General features: G+C 41.4%; 1 protein-coding gene across 1 annotated transcript; it reads right to left on the bottom strand.

Moving 5' to 3' along the window:
- Window positions 1–7,733: 7,733 nt before the first annotated feature.
- Window positions 7,734–11,735, bottom strand: LOC120851070 (alpha-tocopherol transfer protein-like). The gene is made up of 2 exons (XM_040223619.2): window positions 11,650–11,735; window positions 7,734–8,010 (listed from the first exon to the last, which is right to left on the bottom strand). The coding sequence occupies exons 1-2, from the start codon at window positions 11,692–11,694 to the stop codon at window positions 7,807–7,809; spliced, it is 249 nt and encodes an 82-aa protein (XP_040079553.2). The 5' UTR covers window positions 11,695–11,735; the 3' UTR covers window positions 7,734–7,806.
- Window positions 11,736–12,559: the final 824 nt, after the last annotated feature.

Raw genomic sequence — 12,559 nt, 5'->3', positions numbered from 1 at the left:
CAAATTCAGACAATGACCGACAGCAACCTACCAGTTTTAGATATGCAAATATCATCTTTATTTCCTTGTGGCAGCTGAACATAGGAGCCTTGGATTCAGGTAGCACAACGCATCGGACGCAAGCTCATCTAGCAAACGAGCTGTACATAGGTTCTTGGTCAGATACAAATTTAATCGTTACGTCTGCTTGTACTTTCTCCACTCTAAGAAAAAAAGGAGGAGAAAGGTAGCAACAGCGACTGTTCCTCCTTGTTGCGGACAAGTTACCCAGAAAAGGGAGGAACGGCAGTTCAGATGAAAGGAGGAGGGCGAGTTCCTCCTTGTTCAGTTGGCGCAGGGGTAAAGGATCGCGCTACTGACCAAGTGGTCGAAGGTTTTTTTTTTTTTTTTTTGTGAAGTTTTCCAGAAGATCGTTTTTTTTTTTGTGAAGTTTTTTTATTATTTTTATTTACCAAAAACACACATAAACAAACCCAGACCGATTAAAGGAAAATTAAAGTCTTTATTATTCACCGAGACGTTTTCCTCCTCCAGGCAGACGGGAGAAAGCTTTCGCCCTCCCGACTCATCTTCTTTCGGTTTCGTTTTTCGAGCAGATCGCGCACGTTGTTTAATAAATTAATGTTGAGTTGATTGAGCTTCAGCGGCAGCGAAGGCCGCCTATAATTTTGTCTTCTAGTCCAAACGTGCAGAACATTTCGGTTGCATTGATGTTTTTACCACTAATTTTATCAAACGAGCTAACGAAGCCGCTAGAAACAGCGAAGTTCCGGAGCAGTGCCAGCAGCGCTACATACACTGGGTAAGACGGCCGTCTCCGATTTGCGGGGCACACGCAGAACTATAGCAGTGAAACCACGAAGAACTGTGTCGACGTTTTCGACGTTATGGAAATCGCGGGAACCAATGCGTCCAAGGCAGGCAGGTTTTCCTGCCGGCTGCCCGGGTGCCTTCCGTGCTGAGTTCGGTTCTGTTGTCCCGTGCCGAGTGCCAACCGGCGTTCAACGTGATTCTGTATTTCTGCGTGTCAGCAACATCGTCAACGTGGTTCTGTATTTCTGCGTGTCAGCGACATCGTGATGGCAGTGTTGTGGGTTGTGAACAGAGGACTGGAATTATCGCCGATGTGACCGTGTGTTCGCGTATCAGTGGTGTAACAAGATGAGATGACGGGCATTGATGCCGCTGGTCGGGCCGTGATCGGAGGGGGCGGGGTGTCGCAGGATGACATTCCGCTTTACATTAAAGAGTTTAAAACCACTTGAGGGATTAGGTACAGTCGATCGACGTGTGGATAGTCCTGTTGGAGCGCTGGTCTGAACGGTAAGCTCCTATCGTACAGTGGCAAATGTGACTGTCGGTCCCCGAGAGCGATTGCGCTGTGGGGAAAAGACTGAACAGTACGAAAGTATGACGGAAAGTACGTATATTTACAATGAAAGTTTAGCATGAAAAAAACAGGTAAAATCGAAAAGAAAGACGCTATCCTTTATTTTACTGTTTAAATATATTACGGTTCCTGTAGAAACTGCCCTTCAAGTGGCGCGCTGGGATGAGCGCTAGAAGTTTTCGAGCTCGCAACGCCGTAGCTCCTCCGTACACTTAGCAGTTGCCGCAAGTCGCGGCTTTGACTGCATTCAAGTTGGTCGAAAAGCGATTTCTCTGCCCGTGAAGCATCACTTCCAGCTGAGTGAATATCCGCTCTACAAAGATTAATTCAAGACGGCAATTGCAGCCGCGCGCGAACAGCACAAATAGAAAAACAAACACTACAATATAAATACTGGCTACGAAGGGCCGTGCGGGAAAACAAACTCATGGCTCGGAACCACATTGGAGTGGCTCGATTTATTGGCTTTCAAACAATTACGGCATGATCAAGCGTTTTCTTTTTAATAAGAGATTCATCCCCTGAGCCATTAAAAATAGTCACAGATGTATGACATTGCTGGAAAAAAATGAACATGTTCGGAATATTTTTTATTGCCTAGGGAGTCACCGAAACATTCCGTACGTTCAAAACGACCTGTATAAAAGTCGGAAACGCAGGACTGGGGAGTAGTGATCGGGGTAGTTTGCTGTTGTATCGATGTTTGTATGTAAGATACCTGTGTATGCGCTCAATATATGTTCACCTGATGCTTGTAGTGTATGTAGCGTGTCTACATGTGTTATAGATTCCCGAAGAAAAGGAAACGCCATTGTGGCGTAAAAAAAGAAACATATTTTTTTGTAAAACATTAATTGGGCGGTACCTAGCGCCACCTAGCCTAGCTAATTGCGATTACTCTGCTTGACCCTGCCATCTGGTGGAAAGCGATTTAACATCCTTTTACGCTACGCGGCTACGCCATAATTTCGTGTTACCGTGCTGAGATAACCCGAAAGGTTGCTTCGGATTTGCTCTATTTTTTTTTAGAACGGCTTTTGGTTTTGCGGGCGAATGATTTTCACTCCTCCGTGATGTGCGGTTGACGCAACGGTTGACGAAGGAATTGTTGCTCGAGGAATAGCAAAGGTAAGACATAAAGTGTGCGAACTGGGTGCCGGTTGTCTCCGTTGAACATCACAGTGCTGATGATGAGAAGACTGAGTGACTGCATGCTTTCGAAACGTACGTTTCTTTATCTGCAGGGGTAAAGAAACTTCGGAAATAAATACAGTTCGCGGAAAGCTCGTGTTACGTTTTTATATGCTGCTCCCCTCGCTTCGTACAATAGACTTAGTGTTCTCGTTAAGCCTTATCGAGCTCGATTTGCTCGATTCGTGGCCGCCATAATGAGATGCAGTCGACGGAGGAACTTTTGCTCCCCTGCTTAAGGAACGAAAGTTTCTCCCTTTCTGAAGGAACATTTGTGTCAAGAGCGTTCCTCCCTTTAGGGAGGACTATACTGACCCTTTTTTCTAATAGTTAGCACTCACTGTAACTACAGCGTGTACACTAATGCTCTGAACTCACTTTGACGGCCTGCAAAAATCAGTCTCTCAGCGGATCGCATTGCAATTTTTTAATCAAGTGCGGCTAGGTGGTGCAAGCTTGGAGTAAAAGTATGCAAAAATAAATGGCACTACATGCAACTTTATGTAACTCAGCCCCGAAGCTCCTTTCTTTTTGACATATGTAAAATTGAGTATTTAAAAGGTCGTTCTAAATACTTGTCATAAATTTTACGGATTTCTTTTTTTCGGAACGTGTTTAATATTCATGGCTTGTGTTTTCGAAAGCGAATTCCATATCACGGATACAAATTGAAGCAGGGACCTTACTGAAGAGTTGAAAATATTTATCAAGCTATAAGGGTTTCTTAAATTTAGACGCAAGCCTGAAACGACCCCCAATATTCTCATCGCGCTGACCGCAATAAAAGAGACATGGTTTTATTTAAATGTTAAGGCACTATTTGAACACACGCCCAGATCTTTTGAAAGAGTTATTCTCAGGCACTGGCATTCCATTAAGATGATATGTGTAGGTAAGAAGAGTACGTCGGGCAAAACAAGAGCACTTTCCTTTTTTTATGGTTCAGCAGCATTTATTCGCTATGTTTGTGCCACATAAGCATACATTGTAATATGTTGCACTCTACTAAGGACAGATATTTTTAAAAACAAATTAATATCATTATCCAAAAGCAGCAACTGAGAACTTTGAACACACAACACTATATCATTTAAACAAAGGGAAATTAAAGAAGGCCCAGAACCGATCCCCCAGGAACGCACGACGTTGAAGTAAGGCTGGGGGGGGAGGAGGGGGGGATGTGTAACTTCTCGCCCTGAGGTCAAATCAAAATAAGACTTAAACTTTTGTTAAATCGAAGCTCCTTGTTATGATAATTCTATTCACGGAAGAGCATTATATTTTGTGAAAAATAATTGTATGCTTATTACAGATTAGTAACGTCAGCAATGATGCTTCAGTCGAATATTGACTTAAATGATTATCTGGCAAATAGTATGCCAGGTTCGGTTATATCTACTTTCGGCTATATCCCAAAGCTGTTTTTGCAGCGTAAAATTGTGAGTGACGTTAAGTGCATAAGTACAGGGGCGGATATAGAGGGGGGGGGGGGGGGGGGTCCGGATGTCCTGACCCCCCTCTTGATTTCTGCATGTGTAAAATTTAGGGCGTTATACGAGGGAGAGGGGGAGGGGGCTCCTAAACATATGATACGTTGACCAACACCTGAACCCCCCCCCCCCCCCCTCTCAGGAAATTCCTGCATCCGCCCCTGCATAAGTATACCCCTTTCCGGTGTCGCAAGACAACACGTAACGTTCCAACAACTGTGCAAAGGTATTTTAAGATTTGTTTTCGATTTATGTCTGGTTTTCATGCTTGTTCTCTTAATTCGCAACCTTCTACGTGTTGGTGAATTATCTCATAGAAACTGACGGGAACCCTAATTTCTACCAAGCGTGAATAATAAACGAGAGGTTTCAGAGATTTTTTACGTGGTAAATTAATATTAATTCCAGAAGAAAAAAACAACTTAAACTCGCCTTTTTGCACGTTCGCGACCAAATAATTCATAGTATTAAGAATCAGCTTTTCATGATTGTTTTGTTCATTGATTTTCGTAAAGCCTGTCATTACATCAAACAGGACATACTTCTTTTAGAGCATAATACATATGGTATACGGGGAACTGCACGTAAACTGATCACAAATTCTCTTACATCACGCAGGCAAAACACAGGGTATAACAACATAAAAGCGTCTTCAGGTTTTAGAAACTGTGGCGTTCCACATGGCTCAAAACTTTAACCTTTGCTCTTTTTGATGCATAATGATATGTTTAACATTACATTTACCGAAGACTTGTTTCACAGGCGGACTAGACAAATCCGTTCTTTTCGAGAGCCAAGGTTAAAGAGCTAAAAATTACAACCAAGAAGTATTTATCTGCACTCTCATCGATCCAGGCTGAAAGCAAATGGCTTATCTTTAAAGACAAAGCAATAAAATATTTTATTTTTCCTCAATAAACTAGGCCATTTTAGAAGACATCAAACTAACGTTTGTCAGCTCCGAAATTGAGCGTGTAAATAACCACAAATTCGTTGGAGTGGGATTTAGCGAGCTCATGAACTGGACGCACCATGTCATCAGAATAAATATTGAAACCTCTAGATCGACAGGCTTACTTTTCTTTGTGAATCATTTATTACCGGATTGGCTACAGTATCACCTTCATACGCCATCACTCCGTTATTTCTCCATTCACAGAACTGCACACGGTGCAGTTGTGTAGCATTAGATTATGTTACAACAACTAAATATTTAGGATTACATCTCGACCAACATCTCCTATGGAATGAGCATGTAGAATATCTCATCAAAAGAATGCGTGTTGTCTCGGTTTATTTGTATACGATGCGTAGTGTAGCGACATTGTCATTACGAAGGAGGGTGTATGGTGCACTGGGTGAGTCTATTCTCCGATATGGGATTTCTTTATATGGAGTGTGTTCTAATTATAAAAAAGAAAAACTTGACAAAATACTACATAAAATTGCAATTAATATTACCTATGGAACACCCTACTCTGAGTTGGAAATTAATAGGAAAATGAATGTCTTAAATTTGTTATCCATAGAGAAACTACATTGTTATGTTATTTTAGTAAAGCACTATTATAAAAGCAACTTTAAAATCGTATTAGAAAAAGAACGAACACTTAGGCGCAAAGAACGTTTTGTTATTCCTAAGATTTATACAAACTATGGAAAAAAAAACACGGGAATATTACGTCCCATTTTATTTTAATAGGCTTCCAGACACCTATTATAACATGGAGTCGCTGAAACAAGTCAAATATGATTTAGAGGAGTGGTGTTTGAATTTTGAAATTTAATTTGGCTTTATTGCTTTAGCAGTCCACTGAGTTTTGTCTCTTTTCTTCTTGTCTGATTTTAATTCATTTATTTATGTACTTATTTTATGTGTGCCAGTAATGCACACAATAGGAGGATTTCAGTGTAGCAGCCCGCTGGACGCCAGGTCCCGCATACAAGCATACCAGTGCTTTTGCGGGCCTGCATATGTATTATGTTTATGATGTGAATAAAATTTATTATTATTATTATTATTATTATTATTATACTTTAACATAGTTTAAGGTAGACTACCGCTTTTTTGTAAGTGGTCAGACAACAAAACCAAACACATAACACCTACACCTACTTCAAAAGAAACTTGTCCGCCCAAAAAATAGTTCCGACTATGACGCGCACACATCTCCGCTTTTTGAACAACATAAAATATTGTGCCGCTATGACGAAAACGTCTGCCCGCTCCCAGTGAAGGTTTGTGGTAGCTTGTTTTGTTTGAAGTAATTTGTTACTCAATGTTTTGCCATCGTAAGTTAGTTCAAGTCACTGCAAAGTGCCAAAAAAGTTTTAAAAAAAAGTTTTTTTTTTATAATTGACGCCCAGTCTTGCCACATTTTGAGAAATCAGCTGCATTTCCGCGTTAATAACAATTATACAATTAAGGGTGGGCATATTATCTTTATCTATGCGTAAAGATAATTTAAAATAGCGCATCTTAACATGTTATGTGAAGTATTAGAAAAGATAGTTTCTTTGGCAACAAAATTGTGGATACGTCTCTAAAACGCGTTTTTACGCCATGTTTGATTTTTTGTTGGCATAGATATATTTCATTGATTTTTTTTTACGTTTTGTGTATGTGCTCTATATCTTTCGTGAAATGTATTAAAAAGGTTATGGTGACATGAAAGCTTCGATGAGAAAATGACGACTGTGCAAAGTAGCATCGTGAAATCTCAATTTCCACGCTTCGAGCTTCTCGATTTTCTATCCCAGCGAAAAAACAATTGTTACGGCGTTCATGTGTATTGAATACTCCCAAGAGCATGGCTTTCATTTGTAGGTTTAACAAAAATGGCAAAAGTATGACCCGGACCATCATTGTATGAACTGACGTGAAATCACTCAGGAGCGCCTTTCCCACTTCGTGTTTTATGCCTCCAGGGGAACGGATCTAACGTACTAGAATCGGTCAGGCGAGGTTCGTGTGATACGTGACATTAATTACTAAATTGAAAACCTTTGTGTCAGGCTCATTCTGAGGGAGAGGAAGCATTAGCGATGTTTTAAGGCATGCGAAACTTACTTACTTTAAGAATAAATAGAGCTTGTGATAAAGCACGAATGTTTCTACTTCTTTTATTTCCCTAATAAATGGGGACAGCATAACAAGAACAGAGCATTCTCGCTCTAGTGCAAGAGCAGAAGTTTATCAACGAGCGACCACGCGTGTGTTAATGTTTATGTGCTCGTGCGAATGTATCACACAAACACAAAAACCGAATATTGAACACTAGATGTCGGCATCTTGGTGTCATTTCCTCACCAAGCAAACGACAATGACTGACAGAAAAGCGACAACGAAAAATCGACGTCCCTTGGTTTGATGATACAATGACATTGTCGTGTGACGACAAAAATTAACCAGCACATAAATTCTTACGGAAATCACCGTTGATTTAAACTTGTGTCTTTATTGCCTGCTTATACCCCATTCACACGGTAAACATAAAGGTATGTTTAACAAAGGTCTCTTTGCTGTCGGCGAATCAGCCCGTGCTCTTGGGTCGCGAGCACATGCCACGCGCGGAAGATCGTTAATTGATTGGTCGCAGAGAATGAAGGTCCCTTAGTTGAAGGTAGCTTTATAGGGTCGTGTGAATGGAGAATTTGTGCCTTTTCGTTGGTGTTCCCTTTACTTATCAGAAAAGTGGCGGGTGTCCTGCAATAGAGAGGACAATTCTATCCCGTTTACTTCGGCGATCTCGTTCCTTTCTTCTTTGTTTTGAGATATCCGTAGCCATTGTTTTGAACGAACGACGGTTCCTGCGCATCCAGGAGGCTCCAAAAGGCTTCGAAGTCCAAGGCGGGTCCGCTGCCTCCGTACTCTTCCGGCAGCGTATCAGCGGGCAGTTCCTTGTGCAGACCTTCAAAGTTCATTCCGTGGAGGTGTATCTGCGTAAGGAAAATAACTGTTGACCGAAAAGCACGCTCGAATTGTGTACTGCATGTCAAGATTAGCATTATCGCCGAATCGACGACTTCTCCGAGAAGCGTGAAATTCGTTGCCTCAGTACGTCGATGTTTAGCATGCTTCCCAACGCAAGGCATTCTAAAGTAACAGTTGACCACAAGTAAACCAATGCCAAAGAAACATGACAGTGAACATAATATTTTTACATACACTGTATTATGCATTCACCATAGGTAAGTGAACAAAGCATTAGTTATTCACGAACTTTTTTTCATGTTAATAAATGCGAAGTGCATTTTACGAAGCAGCCTGACACTTGACTAGAATACTTGGATATAGCAAAAACCCATTCAATAATCGTCATTATTCGCGACGCATATGTTGCCGCAAAGCCTCCGCATCAGCATTTGTGCAACCGCACGTTCATGAAAACGAACCTTTCTTATTAAAACTCGCTTTCTCAAATCTGAAACGTTATTGCAACAAAACTCACAATCTCAGGATATTTTCAACACAGTGTAATAGCATGGCTGCGAGAACATTTGAGAAAAGTGGACATGTTTGTCTCGACCTAGCATCAAGTCAATGCCTCTGTTTTGAGTGTATGTATATACATGGCGTTCCACGTTAGAGTGACAAGAATTCACAATTAGTGCATTTCAAGTAAAAACATTTTCTCGGGACCGCATTATTCGTGTTGGCGGACGACAAAAAATATGCGATACTTACTAATTATTTTGCTAATTAATTAAAAATGACTAAGTAAAATTTTTAAATAGTCAAATATACATATGGTTGAAATTAGAACCTTACTGACCATCATGAAAAACCAGTAAATAAGTAATTTTCAGAAAGACTCTGAGTGCTTGAGAGGCGTGGTATAGTGCACTAAAGTTACCAATCGCGGAGCAGGTACAAGGCTAGCGGTTGCGGTAAGGCGCCCGCGCGATTTTTCTGCCTCTTATGAGAACCCCAACCTTGTACCTGCTCCACGAGGCATAACTTCAGCGCACTACTACGCGTCTCACACGCTCAATTTTTTTTCTGAAAATTACTAATTTAGGGGTTTTCAGTGAGGCTCAGCAAGTTTCTGATCGGAACCATATGTCCATTTTAACTGAATAAGAAGTTGATTCGTCATTTTTAAATAATTAGCAAACAAGTGAGAAAGTATCGCGCATTTTGTGACGTCCACCACCGCGAGTAATATGGTTCCGAGGAGATTATTCTTTTACCTCGAATATACCGATTTTAGGAATTTTTGTCACTCTTACGTGAAATACTCTATAAATATGGTATAGCGGTTAGAACATCGGACCGGACATTGCGAGGCCCAAAGTTAAAATCCTGGCTCCACCAAATGTTTTGACATTCGGCGGTTTCGTAAAACTTTGACTCATTCGATCAAGTGTGACGGTTCATTCATCTGCATATTTCATTTATTTCCTCTGTGGAGAATGAAAGTGCTCGTGATTTTAGGGGGCGTTTAAGCTTTACAGGTTCGTTTAAAAAGAGCCGTGAAAGCTACACTTATGCGGTTTGTCGAGGTGAGTTATACGGCTGGGGGGACATAATATAGGGGGCTATTCGTAATAATCGGTCGGCAAATTAGGTACAATTTGTTAATTAACTGTCTACTTATTAAATATATATTTATGGTTCCAATTAGAAACTTGATGAGCGTTGTCAAAAACCCATAAATCGACTCTTTTTACAAAGATACCAAGCCGGGGCAGCATTCTACAGCGTTTTGAAAATCGCTCAATTTCAACGCGTCTCTAGGTTTCGGTTCCTATCGGAGCACAACTGGACGTCCGCGGTTCTGTTTCCCGGTGGTCGCGGCGCGAAGTGGCCGCCTCGCCTCCCTCGTAGGATGGAGGGATGTACGGCGCACGTGTGTTGCGTGTCTACGCCACTGGGGAGCAGGACCTTGGCCACAGAGATGCGCCCCGATACGAAACCGAAATCTATAAACGCATCCAAACTTAGCGCAATTCCGCAACGCCTAAAATGCTGCCCCTGTATTAAATCTTTCGAAAACGAGTCGATTCAGTTGTTTCCGACAAAGCTCAGCAGGTTCCCCATTAGAACTATATGTCTATCTTCACTAATTAAACAGGTAATTACAATTTTCACTTCATTATCCGTCTTGATTGTTACGATATATTATAAAGAGGTCGGTATCATAGTCAGTCTATTTATAGTACAGTCGTAAGAAATGTAAGCAGAAAACCACATCTGCCTTTTTACTATAACTGCAACCTCCAAAACCCTCATAATCTCACAATAAGAGACTGGGAAGTAAACTTTGAGTTCCAGCCCCAGCTTAGGTCATAACGTCCTTAATGACAGGCGAGTGCTCCAAATAAGAGCGACAGGCTGTTCCCTTTCATATATCTTACGGCTCACATGTCATACAAAAGACGCCTACTAGGCATTTCTATACATTTAGTATTGGAAATATCGCTGACAAGCTGCCTCTTCCTTCACATTGCATGTGTGAAATATATTTCACAGTTTCAGGTTAACCCGATAACGGACGTCCGAAAAGGTTCGAGCGTTTACGATCTTTTCCACCGCTTAGGCTTTGCTGGCTTTTTGAGGCGGCTATGCCACTGTACTTCATGACCAATTATTTTACTATCAATTTTATTTATTATATTAGAATTTTGAAGCATTTCGCTACTCAGTAGTTCCAAAAAACGCCATACTACCGTAGGAGCGCTAGAATAAAGATTTCCAGATCTTAAAAATATTCTCCAAGAACATTTTCCCTTTCTCGCCGGAAAATAAATGTCTTTGCCGCCCGACGTGGTTTGTGAACAGCCCTTCTATTTCCATTCCGCAAATTCTTGACACGCCTTTGCGGGCACTCCTTGGGTACGCACAGTAGTGTGAATGGAGTAACTTTGTTGCTAGACTGATTTATTGCGTTTTCGGCAAGTTATTTTTAGCAAGACCCAGCCTCATTTGTTTTTACTCTTTACGTTGATATCATCCTAAAGAAAACAAAAATATTGGCCGAATTGGCAGATTCTACAAGGCTACATTAGATGTGTACCCTGGCTTTCAAACATATTGTTTGTCGAAAAAAGCAAGCCCAAATCACTAACATTTTATTCACATTCAGATAATGAAACAGTTAATCTAAATTGAAGCTTACGTTGATGAAATATGATCCCTTTTATGAGCACCAAGTCTCTAAAGGAAGTGCAATGCTAGATTTTGCGTCATTTTGGCACTTCATTAAAACACGTAAATAATTTTTTTTTTTTGTTTTTGCCTGCGCTTACATTGTGTCGATCTCAATACTGTTTCACTCAAGCACAGCGCAGCAGACAAGTAATGACACCTTTGGTCAAGTCTGTAACCAATCAAATCCAACGTAACGAGATAATGACGGCGTGGTTTGCCCGAACTTATTAATTATAATTTGTGCGCTACAATGTACATAGGGTTGAAGCTGAGCTAGGTGGGTAATGACTAGAAATAGGACCAGCTGAAAGTTGAGCTTGTTATATTTCTTTTTATATATAGTTATTCCAGGCTTGCTGAGAAACATACAGTCCACAGCCTATAAAACTTTCTTATGTTTAGGTTGTAACACTCGCCGGACTCACCCTTTCGGCGTACTTCCTGCTGATAAGATGCCTAATAATTGACATCAAGATGTCATAGACAAATGACTGTCTGATCACGTGGATGGCTTTCAGCCGGAACGGCAAGCACTTCTGTAATATGTCAAAAAAAAAAAAAAAAACTTTAACTACTTTGTTTTGGTGACAAGATACATCTACGTAGAATACATACAAGATTTCTTTTCTTTTTTTTTTTTTGTACCTGGAATCAAATAAATTTTCGAAACTTGGTGGGGCAGACATCGGCCGAAATATTTAGCGGATGGTGGTCACTTGAGTGGTGGCACGCGAACGTACATTAGGGAGTTTTAGTAGACCGTGTTTCCCGCTCCGCTAGCCCTCCGCTACGAAGAAACCGCCACTGCGCCTGCGCGCCGATGGCCTTGGCTGTAGAGTTCGGGGTAGCGGAAGGGTTTAGCGGAGCGGGAAACACGGTCTACTAAAACTCGCTAATAGAGAGTTTTAGGGAACCGTTTTTGCACATCCGATACGGTACGATGGGCCCTCCGGTACGAACTGCGCATGCGCCTGTCTTCTGCGATCTTACCGTAATGCGCTGTTGGAACCGTAAGGCACGACCGGCACGACCAATGGCCGACATGGACAGCCTCGCTTCGTTAGCAAAACGGCGATTTCGCTGGCGGTGAGAGCGTGCCGTGGCTCCAGACATGAATAAAATAACTCGTGGCAGTGCCTGGCAGGAGCGCCATGTGTAACAGCAAGTCCATAAAGTGTGAGTCAGCAAAAAATAAAAAAACAAAAAATAAAGAACAAAACGCAATAGGACTTTTTTTAATAGAAATAAATTGATGTTTAGCGCAGCCAAAAATTGTCTGCTCGGTAGCTCAGTGGATTGGAGCGCCGATTTCTTGAGCTCGTAGTCGACCGGTAG

The sequence above is a fragment of the Ixodes scapularis genome, unplaced genomic scaffold, assembly GCF_016920785.2.
Source record: "Ixodes scapularis isolate PalLabHiFi unplaced genomic scaffold, ASM1692078v2 PGA_scaffold0__279_contigs__length_252992795, whole genome shotgun sequence".
NCBI lineage: Eukaryota > Metazoa > Arthropoda > Arachnida > Ixodida > Ixodidae > Ixodes > Ixodes scapularis.
Note: the sequence above shows the minus strand (reverse complement) of the source record. Positions and strands in the feature narration are given on the sequence as shown.

Coding starts and splice junctions, on each gene's coding strand:
- LOC120851070 (XM_040223619.2), bottom strand. CDS start 11,694: ATGTCAATTATTAGGCATCTTATCAGCAGGAAGTACGCCGAAAGG. Junction 8,011..11,649: donor GCAGGAAGTACGCCGAAAGG/GTGAGTCCGGCG, acceptor TTCCTTACGCAG/ATACACCTCCACGGAATGAA.